At 40.5% G+C, this 14,155-nt stretch overlaps 2 protein-coding genes across 4 annotated transcripts in view; one reads left to right on the top strand and one right to left on the bottom strand.

Moving 5' to 3' along the window:
• Positions 1 to 6,264, top strand: part of ssh2a (slingshot protein phosphatase 2a) — a 38,415-nt gene extending 32,151 nt beyond the window's left edge. For all 3 annotated transcript variants that reach the window (XM_001921288.8, XM_073923783.1, XM_005157671.5), the window contains 7 exons: positions 908 to 1,001; positions 1,830 to 1,958; positions 2,258 to 2,304; positions 2,399 to 2,545; positions 2,634 to 2,834; positions 3,269 to 4,145; positions 4,562 to 6,264. In XM_001921288.8, coding sequence (XP_001921323.1) covers positions 908 to 1,001; positions 1,830 to 1,958; positions 2,258 to 2,304; positions 2,399 to 2,545; positions 2,634 to 2,834; positions 3,269 to 4,145; positions 4,562 to 5,839 — 2,773 coding nt within the window. In that variant the 3' untranslated portion in view covers positions 5,840 to 6,264. The remainder of the gene's footprint in view (positions 1 to 907; positions 1,002 to 1,829; positions 1,959 to 2,257; positions 2,305 to 2,398; positions 2,546 to 2,633; positions 2,835 to 3,268; positions 4,146 to 4,561) is intronic.
• A 6,533-nt stretch (positions 6,265 to 12,797) lies between these two features.
• Positions 12,798 to 14,155, bottom strand: part of ankrd13b (ankyrin repeat domain 13B) — a 59,123-nt gene continuing 57,765 nt past the window's right edge. The window contains exon 16 of the transcript XR_012390552.1: positions 12,798 to 14,119. The gene's annotated coding sequence lies outside the window, so the exon portion shown is untranslated. The remainder of the gene's footprint in view (positions 14,120 to 14,155) is intronic.

Here is a 14,155-nt window from a genome sequence, read left to right as displayed (position 1 = left end):
ACAGTGGCCTGATGGTGTAATCCTTATAAGATATTGCCTGGATTGAAGGGGGGATTTTCCCCTGTGTTGGAGGCATTCCCACGTGCATGTTTTTTTAACATGCACTGCTGTGGCCACTTGCTTTTTATAGCTTCATGCTGAGATAGATTGATTTACAGTCGGAAAATTGGGCCAGAATAGGTAGAGTGGCGGATTGATGGAAGGAAACAGCTGCCTGAAGAAGATGAGTGAAATTTGTCGATCTTGTAGATACTTTGGACATATTGACCCTGGAAGAGGACAGCAAGGTTGAGCCATAGAGATAACTTTTTCCTTGAAAAGTCTTTACCCAATTAGGTAAACTGAATGAGCTAAGGTGTCCAGAGTTTGAGATCTAGTATAATTGATGTGTAGTATAATATAATTGATGTGTAACAGTCACTTCTTTTGCTTCCAAGTAACCAGACCCTCATCCTGCAAAGGTTAATAATGCTGGCCTGTAAATGTTTAAATTTTGACCCTCACATTATATGTTGTGTTGCCCACACATACACAACCACCAGCAGAGAGTGTTGACTTAAATCAGCAGTGTTTTTAAGGTTACTAGTAGTGATTAAGAACATAGTTTGGTCCTCTGGGAACCAATCAGTGCTTGTGTTGCTATTAATGAAGAGACACTAGTCCCGTGATAACCCCAACACGAGAGGTCTAGGGATGACGCACATTTACCTGTTGCACGTATTTCAGCTGAGCTGGGATTTGATTTCAAATAGTTTGTTTTAATCAAACAAAGGCTTGGTTCTGAGATTTCTGGTTTTTGTGAAGCTCTAGTTGAACAATACCACACACAAAGAATCATATGATGTGAGGCACGCCCCACATTGAGACCAAACTGGATGATTTATGATTCTGGGTTTCATGTGTACAGGCCAACTGAGAGAGAGCGAACGGAGAGACTGATTAAGACCCGCTTGAGAGAGATCATGATGCAAAAGGACTTGGAGAACGTCACTTCGAAAGAGGTATAGACATTTATTGTGCATGTAATACATAATCTTAAATCTCCTTAAAGAGTCGGTTTACCTCAAAATGATCATTCTGTTATTAATCGCTCATTTCAAACCACAAAGAACTATTTGTTATTTCCAGAGCACAAATTAAGATATTTTAGATTAAATCTAACAGCTCCCACATCCTCCAAAGACAGCAAGGGTCACAGCTAGGTCAAAGTCAAGAAAGGTTTTAGAAATATCATTAAAACAGTCCATTTGTCTTCAGTGGTCCAATCGGTAGTTCAATATTATGAAGCTACATGTAGCTACATTCGTTTGCACAAAAAAAAAAAAAAAAAAACACTTTATTCAACAGTTTCTCTCCTCAGTGTCAGTACAGGGCGTATGTTCATAAGCACTGTGCACTGATGTATACCCTGGATGCCCACACGCTGCTTCCTCTGTTTGAAACGAAGTATATCAGCAGCGCAACTGAGCAGGACACGCATAAAGTGCACAGCACTCATAAACAAGAAAAGGAATATTACATTTTTGTTTTATGTGCGCACAAGTATTATTATAGCAAGATAACTCTGATTGAGCCACTGAAGGCATCTGAATTTTTTGGGGTATTTTTCTGGACTTGAATTGGGGACCAATAATGTAGCTCTTAGATTTCATGACAAGTGGGTGAGCAATTTACAACTGTATTGTCATTTTTATGTGAACTAACCCTTTTGATTTGACTCCAATAAAATCTCTAAAATCCATAGTTATAAATAAGAGCAGTACGTCATGAGGTTTACTTCAGAAAATTGTAAGTTGATGTGTACTATAATAAGTATTATAACTTTTCAGATTCGGACTGAGCTAGAAATGCAAATGGTTTGCAACCTGCGAGAGTTCAAGGAGTTCATTGATAATGAGATGATCGTCATTCTGGGCCAGATGGACAGCCCCACTGAGATCTTTGACCATGTTTACCTGGTTAGTCTCCAACTCCATTGTCAATAATCCTCGCTGAAGACGATCAATCTTGTAGACCTTTAAGAAAGGGATGACCCACCATCTCCTGGAGGCCCAGTGTCATGCAGAGTTTAGCTATAATTGCATTTAAACACGCAGACCCTAATGAGCTGATCATTTGCTTATGGCTCATTAGATGATTTCAAGCAGACTTATGTTAACACAAATATGCAAGATGCTGACCTTACAGGAGCAGGTTTGGACAATCCTTGCTTTAGAAGCTTCAGTCATAATATTCAATTTCTGTGTATGTTTCTCAGGGTTCAGAGTGGAATGCCTCTAACCTTGAGGAACTCCAGAACAGCGGGTAAGTGACTGTTATTCCAGGCCCCTCTTTTAAAATAATACATCCGCTTGACTGCATGCAGTCATTGTTGATTTTACCACCCCCACTTCCTCAGGGTTCGCTACATCCTGAATGTGACGCGAGAGATTGATAATTTCTTCCCCGGGCTATTTGAGTACCACAACATACGAGTCTATGACGAGGAGGCCACAAACCTCCTGGAGTATTGGAACGACACCTACAAGTTCATTTCAAAAGCCAAGTAAGTTTCTTTTAACAGTCCTGTCTGTTTAATTTTATTTCTTTGAAAGTGTGCTTTATTGGTGTTTCATGAACATCTTGTGATCTAGGAAAGCAGGGGTGAAGTGTCTAGTGCACTGTAAGATGGGAGTGAGTCGTTCTGCTTCCACCGTGATTGCTTACGCTATGAAGGAGTATGGCTGGGACCTGGATAGAGCCTTTGACCATGTGAAGGAACGGCGCTCTGTCACCAAACCAAACCCGTCTTTCATGAAGCAGCTGGAAGAGTACCAGGGTATCCTGCTTGCCAGGTATGGCCCACACACACAGAGCCTTAGGTCAGATGCCTGTTGAAATTTTTCTTTATCCAACACAGCCTCACCTTTTAAACAAAGAGTGAGAGAATAGCCTTACTGACATGCATTGACCTTTGCATTACATGCAATACTTTCATTCTAAAAGATCAACAGAGACCAAGGTTGGAGTTTCCATTGAGCAAATGCTTGTGTCTTTAAAGTTTCATTGGCATTGTCATCTAATGCATGTGTATTATGCAGGTCTCTCCACATTCCTTTTGTCATGCAGCCTTTGCTGTCATACTCGCTTTGTATTTCCATTCACACACCCTGAGCTATGTAGATCAGTCACCGCCCTTAGTGATTTGCCTGATATTTAATGTTTCTACCACATTAATGAAAGACGCTCCTTTGACACTCTCGTGTCTCTTGCTTGCTCTTTCTTCTAGCAAACAGAGGCATAACAAGTTGTGGCGTTCCCACTCAGACACTGACCTCTCGGATGGTCACGAGCCACTGTGCAAGACCCCTCGCTCACTGGACCGCTCAGATCCTCACAACAACAATGGTTCTCTTTCTATCCAGCAGATGCTGGGCATTGCTGTGCTCGAATCCCTTACCAATCCCCGACCTGTTGCATGCAACACCCATAAAAAATCGGGTGAGACACCCTCAAAGCTAGCACATGAGGACCTCTTCCTCCTTCCTCAATCCAGACAACGAGCTGCCACAGTGGGCTCTAAGCAGAGGAACTCCACTTTGATCCTTGCGGTGCGAGAGCCTGTTTCTCACCGTCACCCACCTCCTGCTCTACACGTCCTCGATTCTCCTCTTTTACCAGAGGAGAGAGGAGGAGACACGACTCCAAACCTCGGCGCCCAGTCGTCTCACCAAGTGCCTGAGCCAAAAACAGACTGTGTTGAGTTGTCCCCCGACTTGCCTGATCAAAATGACTCTTATCAAGTGTCACAAAGCTTAGAACTGTGTCTGGAAAGTGCTGTCAGTAAAGATGAAGGGAATCTGCCTTCTTCAAGTACGCCTGAGGCTGACAGCCCTTCGGAAGCCCCTGCTGTACCAGAGCTGGTCTCCAGTGATGATAACAACAACCCTAATGCAGCAGATCTAGAAGCGGCAGACGACTGTACGGATGCCAGCGTGTCTCGCCTCAGCACAGATAGCATTGACTTTTTTAGTGCTAGAGAAAAGTTCCTCTGCCTATCCCAGGACAATCACCCTTGCTCACTTTCTGAAACAACTGCAGTGCAGTCACCTCCGGCCAGATGCACCTCACCCTTGGATCACCCTAGTGAGGAACCTGAGGAGGAGGTAAGAGTTGGCACTCACTTCAGAGATTGTTTTGATTCCTGATTTGCCGAAAGATTAATAATAAAACAAAAGTGTGAATGACTCCTCTATTGATTTGCTAGTAACTGATACAGGAAGTGTAAGCAAGTGAATCCAGTACAACCATGCCTCCTTCTGGTCTAAACCAGATTTGCACTTCAACAAAATGTTGACCCAGAAATTTAGTTTTCATTTACCCTCAGGCACACAAAGAGCACATGTACCATGTCGTTTTTGTGTTTTATGAGTTTTGGTTCTTAAATGATGCAAGTTAACCCTTTTGAGTGAACCATTCTTTTCATGTGGGAGCCTTGATGTCAGAGGTTTAAGGAACAATAGACGTTATGAAGTATAATTCCACCTTTTGTAACCAGTGTTTCCTCTCTTCTCCTCCCTAGTGCCACACCCATTCAGAGGAGCATAGCGACGCAGTGCTCCAACCCTCTGCTCATGACAGTACTGTGTCTGTGCGTCATATAGTTACTGAACTGGAATCCACATCACAAACCAGCAGTCCGCCACTGGCACACACCTCACCTCAGACTGCAACACCAGAGGAGAAGGAGGAGGAGGATGAGGAAGCGGCTCCGGCTCCTCATTCTCTCTCCGACAGGCCCTCAGGATCCGTGCGCCGGGTGACTGAGCAGTTGGAGCTTATACTACGTCAGGGTCAAGAGATTCCTCTCTCTCGTTCACCTCTTCCTTCCCCATGTTTGGGCTGCACACAGTCTTACTCTGATGAGCCAGAAGATTCTCCTGCCCTCTCCCAAAAGACTCCACAGGGTAAAGGAGATGACACCAAAGTGCTTGATGATGAGGACTCTGGTATAATCCCCGATCCTTCCTTCTCTGTGTTTCTTGAGGGGAGTGTTTCATTGGAGGCCGACCAGATCACTTTGAACCCCACTCTTGAGCCCAGCTCTTGTTCTTCCTCCCTGTTGTGGCTGGAAGGAGTAACTGAGCTGGAGACAGATGTAGATGATCCGTTAAGGCCTCAAGTGCGGCTAGCACGCAGCAGTGAGGATTTGCAGAAAATCCAGGAGACTCTCAGAGAGCTCCAGGCATTTTTATATGAAGCTGGGGGACTGGGAGTTAGCACTGGACAGGTTGAGGAAAACCGGTCGTCTGATGGCAGTGGGGAGCAGCGGTTTGAACCCAAAGCACCAGCGGTGTGGCAGAGAGCCATGGAAATTGAGGCCCGCATCAGACAAGCCGGCCTCACTCCTCCCTCACTCATGAAACGCTCTGCCTCACTTGCTAAATTGGACCGGCTAGAGCTGTCTACTAATGATTTGAGCGACTGGGACTTCCACCCAGCTTCCACAGGACTTCATCATCCCTCTTCCTCTGTGTCCACCTTTCACTCCTTGCCACTGACCCACAGCCATGATGACGCTCATAAGAAGCAGCGCGTTCTACCTCAGAGCCCTTCCACCCCTGATTCTGCAGTTCATTTGATGGATGCAGACAGGACTGAAGGCTCCGCCCACCTTTTACCCTCATGTCCACAGAAAACCCAAGTGGGCGGAGCCAGCTCCCCTGAACACGTCCCCATTCAATCCACTGTTTCCGTGTCTACACGGCAACAGCAGCATGTGAAGACTCATCCCGTTCGCCGCTTGCGGAAAGCAGTGGACAAGAAAAAGACAGTCACTGTTTTGTACAACACCATGTGACCATTACTGAACTTTCATTCGCTGTTTTTGTCAGCGTACAGAACTGTCTCTGACTGCAATTTAGGTTTTGTTCAGTGAAGTCTAAGCTACATTAGTGTGCTACTGAAGGTGTGAGTGAGGTCACGTGTGAGCGAGCGTATGTCAGTTTTCTGTTCAGAAACTTTCAGGTAGCAACTCAAACAAGGGGGTTGTTTCTTAACACATGCACTTTACTCTCTTGTTGAACTTTTTTATTGTTTTATGTTTCGTCTTTTTAGATAGCATTTTTATTTGTGTATTTTGCACTGGCTTGAACGGTAGAGTTGACTGTATGTCTGACAGCATGTGGAGTCATGATTCTGTTTGAAACCAAGGTAAACTTGACAACTTTTTTATCCTGTGCTTTAGCTGTGACTATTATAAAATAAACTGCACTATTTTATTGATTCTGTCCGATGCTTTCTATTTCTTAGTCAACAGTACGTCAAATATCATTTAATTAAGTAGGATTATTGGAGATTTTAGGAGACAAGAAAGTTCAGTTTTGATGAATGCTATGAGAGGCATTGGTCATGAAGATGATGATGATGATTAGGGATTATTTTATCATTCAGTTACTGTACTTGAATACTGTTATTATTTTTGTTGTATCTTCATTATAATTTTAGATTATGCATGAAAAAACAATACATGCAAATACTGAAATGTACTGCAAATAGACAAATTACCAGTTTGTAAACATTCCGGATGTGCGCGCAGCGAGGGTGCAGAAAAAAACGGGAGCGCTAGCCTTGACAGTGAGGGAATGACAACCGATGCTGTACAGAGTTTGTTGTTGTATTAGAAATAAGTCATATTGATTACATATTATATATATATATTATTTACTTAATGCTTTCAGCGTATTATAACAGCTTGACACCCAGCGTTAAAGACAGTTATTCCGCAAAATTAACAGTAAAGTGAGCCGCGTTCGTCTGACAGGTTCATTTGCTATAGCACTCTCCCAATGGATATTGGACAAAACAAAATGGCCAAGCATCCAGCCCCAAATATACAACTATCTCACTGAAACTCTAAGTGATTTTACAAGAGAGAAGTTAAAGGCTTACAAGTCTTTGAATGCCAACAATGTTATTCTGTATGGTCATGTGCCAGAAATAATGTTCCATGATTACTAGATTCAACACTATGTAGTGCTAAAAACCGAGGTTCTGCCTAGCCGAAGACAAGGAAAGAACTGTACAAAGTCTGAGTAATCATCAACAAGCAACACAACTGGATTCTGACAGCGAACTGCACCTGTATGGCAGGGTATGTGATTGTACAGTTTTACATGTCTGCAGTTTAATTCACCATTACTGTTTTTGCTGAAATCATTGCTGCAATCAAAAATGAGTAACGTGTATGATTCAGCGAAGTGTGAACTTACCTGATATAACATGAGAACTGCATAGTCCAGCATTTTTAAATAGGTCCTTACTCCATTCAGCTCTTATAATGGCTGTTAGCCCAATACATCTGCGGCTGGCATTAAAAGCAGTGTGGTGTACGGTAAAATTTTAGTTTTCTATTTTTGGATTTTGACTTTCTAATTTGGCATCCTACCACACAACACTACATGTTTGCTATTGCAGCCGGTCTTTTTTTTTTTTTCAACCGGTATGCATGGTTGAACCTGTGTGACATCACGTAGGTTGGTAATTCCTATATAGAGCAGACCACAACGAAATGTGTCGAAGGACCCCAAAAAGTTTATTAATAGTTGTAGGCGCAAATATTAAACCTCAATTTATCAATCTCTGACTGAACACATGCATGCAAATACTCACAGAAATGCTCTGCAAATAGGACAGACCACAATGAAAATGTGTCAGGGGAGCACAAAAAGTTTGTAGATGGTTCATTAGATGTTATGGAGATGCATTCCCACTGCAGAATCATCCCAATCCATCTGATACACAGGTGTCAAACTCAGTTCCAAAAGGGCCGCAGCTCTGCACAGTTTAGTTCCAACCCTAATTAAACACACCTGATCAAACTAATTGAGTCCTTCAGGCTTGTTTGAAACCTATAGGTAAGTGTGTTGGAGCAGGGTTGAAACTAAACTGTGCAGGGCTTCGGCCCTCCAGGAATTGAGTTTGACACCCCAGATCTAACATCATAATTAGGTCATCCGGTGAAATTGTATTTATATCGCAAAATAAAAAGTATTGCAATACTAGATTTTCCAATATTGTGCAGCCCTAGTAGTTATTATTAATATTAAATATATATTGTTATTGACTGAATGTTATCATCATTATCATCCTCATCACAGTTTTACTCTGCTCTCTGTTGCTGCATTTTGCTGTGCAGAAAAGCACCACCGAGTGGCCAAGAGCAGTACTGCAGTATGATGTAATGCTTAGTGTCGTGGCTGTTGGGATTGTTTCCTGTGCCCTGGGATCCGTATTTTTAGGCCCTTATTTATCTTTATTATTATTATGTATTGCCATTGGAAATGTTATATTTCTAACCAAGTTAGTATTGTTAAACACAATATATTGGACTCTCCTGCTTTTAATGGCTGCAGAAGACTTTTTGAAGTGAAATGAACTCACTCAAGGTGAAATTTAAGTGTCGCTAGGATTTTTTAAATCATATATTAACATAAACAAGTCTCATCTAATTTATGTGTTTATTTGTTTAATGAAAAAAAATACCATTTGTTGCTGACATGGCATAAAATAAAATATGATATAATATGATAACCAAGTGAGGGATGCCAATAATGATATCTGGCATTATGTCATGTAAAATGTTTTAAAAATCTTTTCAGGCTTTCACTAAAAACTAATAGCACCCCTCTGTGTATTTCTGTCCATTTTACTTTCTGTTTTCTGTCTATCTGGCAGTGTTTATTGGAAATCACTCCTTTGATGCATGTAAGACTAAGCAGTCTGTTCTACAGCAGTCCATTTTAACTTCACTAGGGGCCAATGGCTATTATCTTTCAATGCTCCCATCATAGTACCTGAGCCGACGGACTCTTATTAATATTATTCATTGGGGTTGACTCATCGCATAGCCAAAGCTTCCTCTAGACTGCTGATTCATACTGGAAACAGCACTGCAATGCTTAAAACACTCCCCCGATAGTCCCAAAATAACACTGGGAGCGAAGGTGTTTTAAGCCTTTTGCAAGTGATTTTGAATCTGCTTGTGGAAAATTTCACATGTAATTATCTGAAGCGATGTACAAAGGCAGTTAATGACAGCTGAATGTCTCAAATATGTGTATCAGTTCCTCCCAAAAAAAAAAAAAAAACTGTAGAGATGAACACGGGAGGTAGAGAAAGTGTTTGTAGAGTCGGTGTTTAATCTTTAACTAGCTGGCAGGTGCAGGTCAAGTAACCCAGCAGTGGCTGGTGGCAGCCGCCAGTGGTTGACTGTCTGATCATGAAGCCTAAGGGGGGTAAGAGTGCTGGTGAAATGGATATATAAAAACACGATATTGAGAGATAATTTGATGTGTGTGTGTGTATATGTATATACATATGGGCGAAGCAGTGGCGCAGTAGGTAGTGTTGTCGCCTCACAGCAAAAAGGTCGCTGGTTCGAGTCTCGGCTCAGTTGGCGTTTTAGTGTGGAGTTTGTATGTTCTCCCTGTGTTCGCGTCGGTTTCCTCCGGGTGCTCCGGTTTCCCTCACAATCCAAAGACATGCAGTACAGGTGAATTGGGTAGGCTAAATTGTTTGTAGTGTGTGAATGTGTGTGTGGTTGTTTCCCAGAGATGGGTTGCGGCTGGAAGGGCATCCGCTGTGTAAAAACTAGCTGGATGACTTGATGGTTCATTCCACTGTGGCGACCCCGGATTAATAAAGGGACTAAGCCGACAAGAAAATGAATGAATGAATATATATATATATATATATATATATATATATATATATATATATATATATATATATATATATATATATATATATATATATATATATTTATATATATATATATTATTGCCTTATAGCTTAAACATAATTTATAAAGCACAGACACTATTAACGCATAATAATAGAGCTGTTCTGTGTCAGTTAAATCAGTTAACTGTTGATATTCAAAAGTTTTAACCCAACTGGTTGAGTTATTAATAAATAATCTAATAAAGGTTTAAAAACCTAAAGAATAACAAAGCACCAAAAATTGACCCCAACTGTATTAATTATTAATAACACTTTAGACCAGGGCAGTGGTGTAAAGGAACAAATCATAAATACTCAGATTACTGTAATTGAGTAGTTTTTTTTTCAGGAATTGTACTTTTCTAAGTAGTTTTAAAAATGTCTACTTTTACTGTCCCTTGAATACATTTTCAGGGCAGTATTGGTACTTTTACTCCACTACTTCCCTTCAACCTGCAGTCAATACTTTATTTTTTCTCGTCTATGGGGATTAGAAAAATCAGTCCTGTGATTCCTGTCCAATCAAATCTCACATAGAACATAAATTGCCTCATAACGAAAAACCTGAAGACATGGGCGATTTCTAATTGCAGCAAACTGTTTGGAAGCATTAAAAGTGTCCAAGAAGATGTCCAAAATCTTTACACGCAATGACCCAGAGACTGTTTAGATGCATATTACTGATGAGAAGATGATGGATGTTTACTGTATGCTAAACACCCAGCAGGCACAAGATGTCAATATGACGTCAGATTGACATTGTACCCCAACGGTGGGGGACGTTGCATTTTGTTTGGAAATTAAAATTGAGTTGACATCAATGTCCAACCTAAAATCAACCAAATATTAATGTCTAATGATGTTATAGCTTGATGTTGTGTGGATGTTACCACTATGACGTCTATCAGATGTTGGATTTTGGTTGCCAAACCTGACAAATAAATGTCAGTATCTGAGGTCAATATGGCGTTGGTTTAAGATGTTGGCTCGACGTTGGATTTTGGTCACTTTTTAACACAAACTAAAATCAACCAAATATCAATGTCACTTGCCGTCGTTATTGAACATCAAAATAACATTGCCCTTAGACACTAGCTAGACATTTAATTTTGGTCACCTGACATCACAACCTAAATTTAACCTAATATTAACGTCTTATGACATTGTGTGCCCGCTGGGCAATAACTACATGCACTACAGAATGTTACGGTTACACACATCCACAAATTACATGTAAACGCATCAGCTTTTTACAACATAATACTACTCTTGAGTACTTTTGAAAGGTTTACTTTTTACTCATACCTTTACTCTACTTTTACTACATTTTTAGGTATGTAATGTTTTTTTTTACTTAATTATGATTTTTTAGTACTCTTTCCACCACTGCTATAGACGAATTACCGGTTTCCGCGTGCAGCGAGGTTGCAGAAAAAAACAGGAACGCTAGCATTTACAGCGAGGAAATGACATCCGATGCTGTACAGAGTTTGTTGTTGTATTAGAGATTATAAGTTGTATTGATTACATATTATATATATATTATTTACATAATGCTTTCAGCATATTATAATGGCAAAATTAATCTTAAAGTGAGCGGCGTTCGTCTGACAGGTCCATTTGCTATATAGCACCCTATTAGATAAGATAAAATGGCCAAGCATCCAGCCCCAAATATACAACTATCTCACTGAAACTCCAAGTGATTTTACAAGAGAGAAGTTAAAGGCCTACAAGTCTTTGAATGCCAACAATGTTGTTCTGTGTGGTCATGTGCAAGAAATAATGTTCCATGATTACTAGATTCAACACTATGTAGTGCTAAAAACCGAGGTTCTGCCTAGCCAAAGACAAGGAAAGAACTGTACAAAGTCTGAGTAATCATCAACCAACAACACAACTGGATTCTGACAGCGAACTGCACCTGTATGGCAGGGTATGTGATTGTACAGTTTTACATGTCTGCAGTTTAATTCACCATTACTGTTTTTGCTGAAATCATTGCTGCAATCAAAAACGAGTAACGTGTATGATTCAGCAAAGCGTGAACTTACCTGATATAACATGAGAACTGCAGAGTCCAGCATTTTTAATTAGGTCCTCACTCCATTCAGCTCTTATGATGGCTGTTAGCCCAATACATCTGCGGTTGGCATTCAAAGCAGTGTGGTGTACGGTAAAATTTTAGTTTTCTATTTTTGGACCTTGACTTTCTAATTTGGCATCCTACCACACAACACTACATGTTTGCTACTGCAACCGGTCTTTTTTTGCAACTGGTATGCGCGGTTGAACCCGTATGACATCATGTGTGACGTAGATTGATAATTCCCCTATAAGGGTATGTGCTGAGCTAGTGTTTCTACCCAGTTAATGTGATTTATTTATTTATTTATTCAATTTTATACAGCTCTTTTAACAGCATCAATGTTGTGATATACTTAAAATGCAATTAGGTAATTAGACTTCAGCATTTAGTTGTTCAAGCGTAAGCTGAGATGAAAAGCCATTTATGAGTGCGCCCGTCAGGAACAGCAGCCGTGTTAAGAAAAAACACTGGAGTACAATACATTAATATATTTTAAAGACATGGTGCAGAAAAAAATAGTGCTTCTTGTACATTCTAAGACCAGCTGTATAGCGTATATTCTTAAGGCAGTGTAGATTGTTGATTTTTAAAGAAAACAGACCTTAAACCCACCAATTTTGTAACGGCTTACAGTTACCAGAAGCGTTTGACCCAGGCTGCGGACAAATTTGAAGTCCTTCTGCATATACCCTATAAAGGTTAAAATAACCCAACAAAGCAGGATATATATTTTAAATCAACCATTGGGTCAAATAAATTACTCAACATTTTTAGAGTGTAGTATCTTTATTAGTCAAATATTGATTGGAGTGTGTGTTTGACGCATTTCAGGGCTGGAATAGCTGTCCTGTCAAATTTAAATAAACTAAACTAAACTAATATTATCAAGCACAACATGGAAAGTTGATGACCCATTCAATAATAACACTTGAGAAGTCAACACATAGATCTCTTATCATTTATTCAGAATTCCTTTAAGTTACAAATGTGAACAATATATTTCCGACACACAAACACGACAGCAGTACTCCACACAAACCACAGCGCCAACCAAATTCAAATGAAAAAGGTTAAATATAAATAATGCTTTTATAATATGTTATACTAAAACGTCGAGTCATATCAAGCATTTCTTAATGACTGAATCCAGGCATTCACGAGTCGCACAATCACGAGTTCATTAATTAATAGCCGTCTCCAGACGCCGCCATCAGATCTGTTTCCTTTGAAAAACTGACGCTCAGTCCCTTGTGCTTTTTGAATCTTTTCAGACACGGTGTATGGCCATGTTTCCTAATTTGTGTTTCAGATTTACCTGATACGTCAAACCCTGAGGGCACGTCACTCAGGCCCGGAATAAATCTGACTAAGGAGAAAACGTCTATTTTAAGATTCTCCAATAAAACTTTCCGCTTGGTCTCGGCTCGGGGCATTATCTCGGTGAGTGATTCCTCCTTTCATGTTTTATTCCAGAACTGGCGCCCCTATGAAAGCACAATTAGATTTTTGATTAGCTACCGCAGGTGTTCCAGTCATGAGACTATGAGCTCTGATGGTAATGCTGAAGGAAGCGCTGAACGGAGGGCGAGAAAGAAACCATGTTGTCAAGCGATTGAACAGACGGATGAATGCATGTCATGACAATTACACTGATTAACGTATCCATGAGTCAATGTGAAATTTGGGACAGAAATGAGGAATATTGCGATGATTTTAATTAGGTTCAACGGAATCACCAGCTCGTAAGTTATTATGTTTATCTAAAGATGGCTTGTTTGGTTCCTATTCAGTTTTAATAACTGCCAGTTGCACCAGTGGAATAATTTCTCCAGTGTTTCAATATTCAGTCTGGTTAATAATTAAAAAAATAATAATAATGCCAATGATGGTCCTGCTAGGGCGTTTATACACTTAAAAAAACTAGTAGAGAATAGATGGAGGCAACTCTATGGTTTCTGGACCCCCTAGCATCCTCTGTGATCCAGCCTCTTAAAACTGTCCTGATCCAAAATTGGATTTGAGAATGTGAAAAGATCATATTAATATCTGTTCACTCCAAGGGTGCTTTCACATCTGTGGTTCGGCTCATTTGGTCATCAAATGTTACATTATAGCATTTTTCTGCCATTTTTGGGTCCTTTTCTCACCACCCTGCTGAAAAATCCAGCTTAAACCAGCCTAGGCTGGTTGGCTGGTTTTAGCTGGTCGACCAGGCTGGTATTGGAGGGGTTTTGGCCACTTCCAGGCTGGTTTCCAGCCATTTCCAGCCTGGTCTTAGCTGGTCAGGCTGAGAGATGACTAGCT

The sequence above is a fragment of the Danio rerio genome, chromosome 15, assembly GCF_049306965.1.
Source record: "Danio rerio strain Tuebingen ecotype United States chromosome 15, GRCz12tu, whole genome shotgun sequence".
Taxonomy (NCBI): domain Eukaryota; kingdom Metazoa; phylum Chordata; class Actinopteri; order Cypriniformes; family Danionidae; genus Danio; species Danio rerio.
The sequence above is the reverse complement of the archived record's forward strand: the minus strand, read 5'-3'. Positions and strand labels throughout refer to the sequence as shown.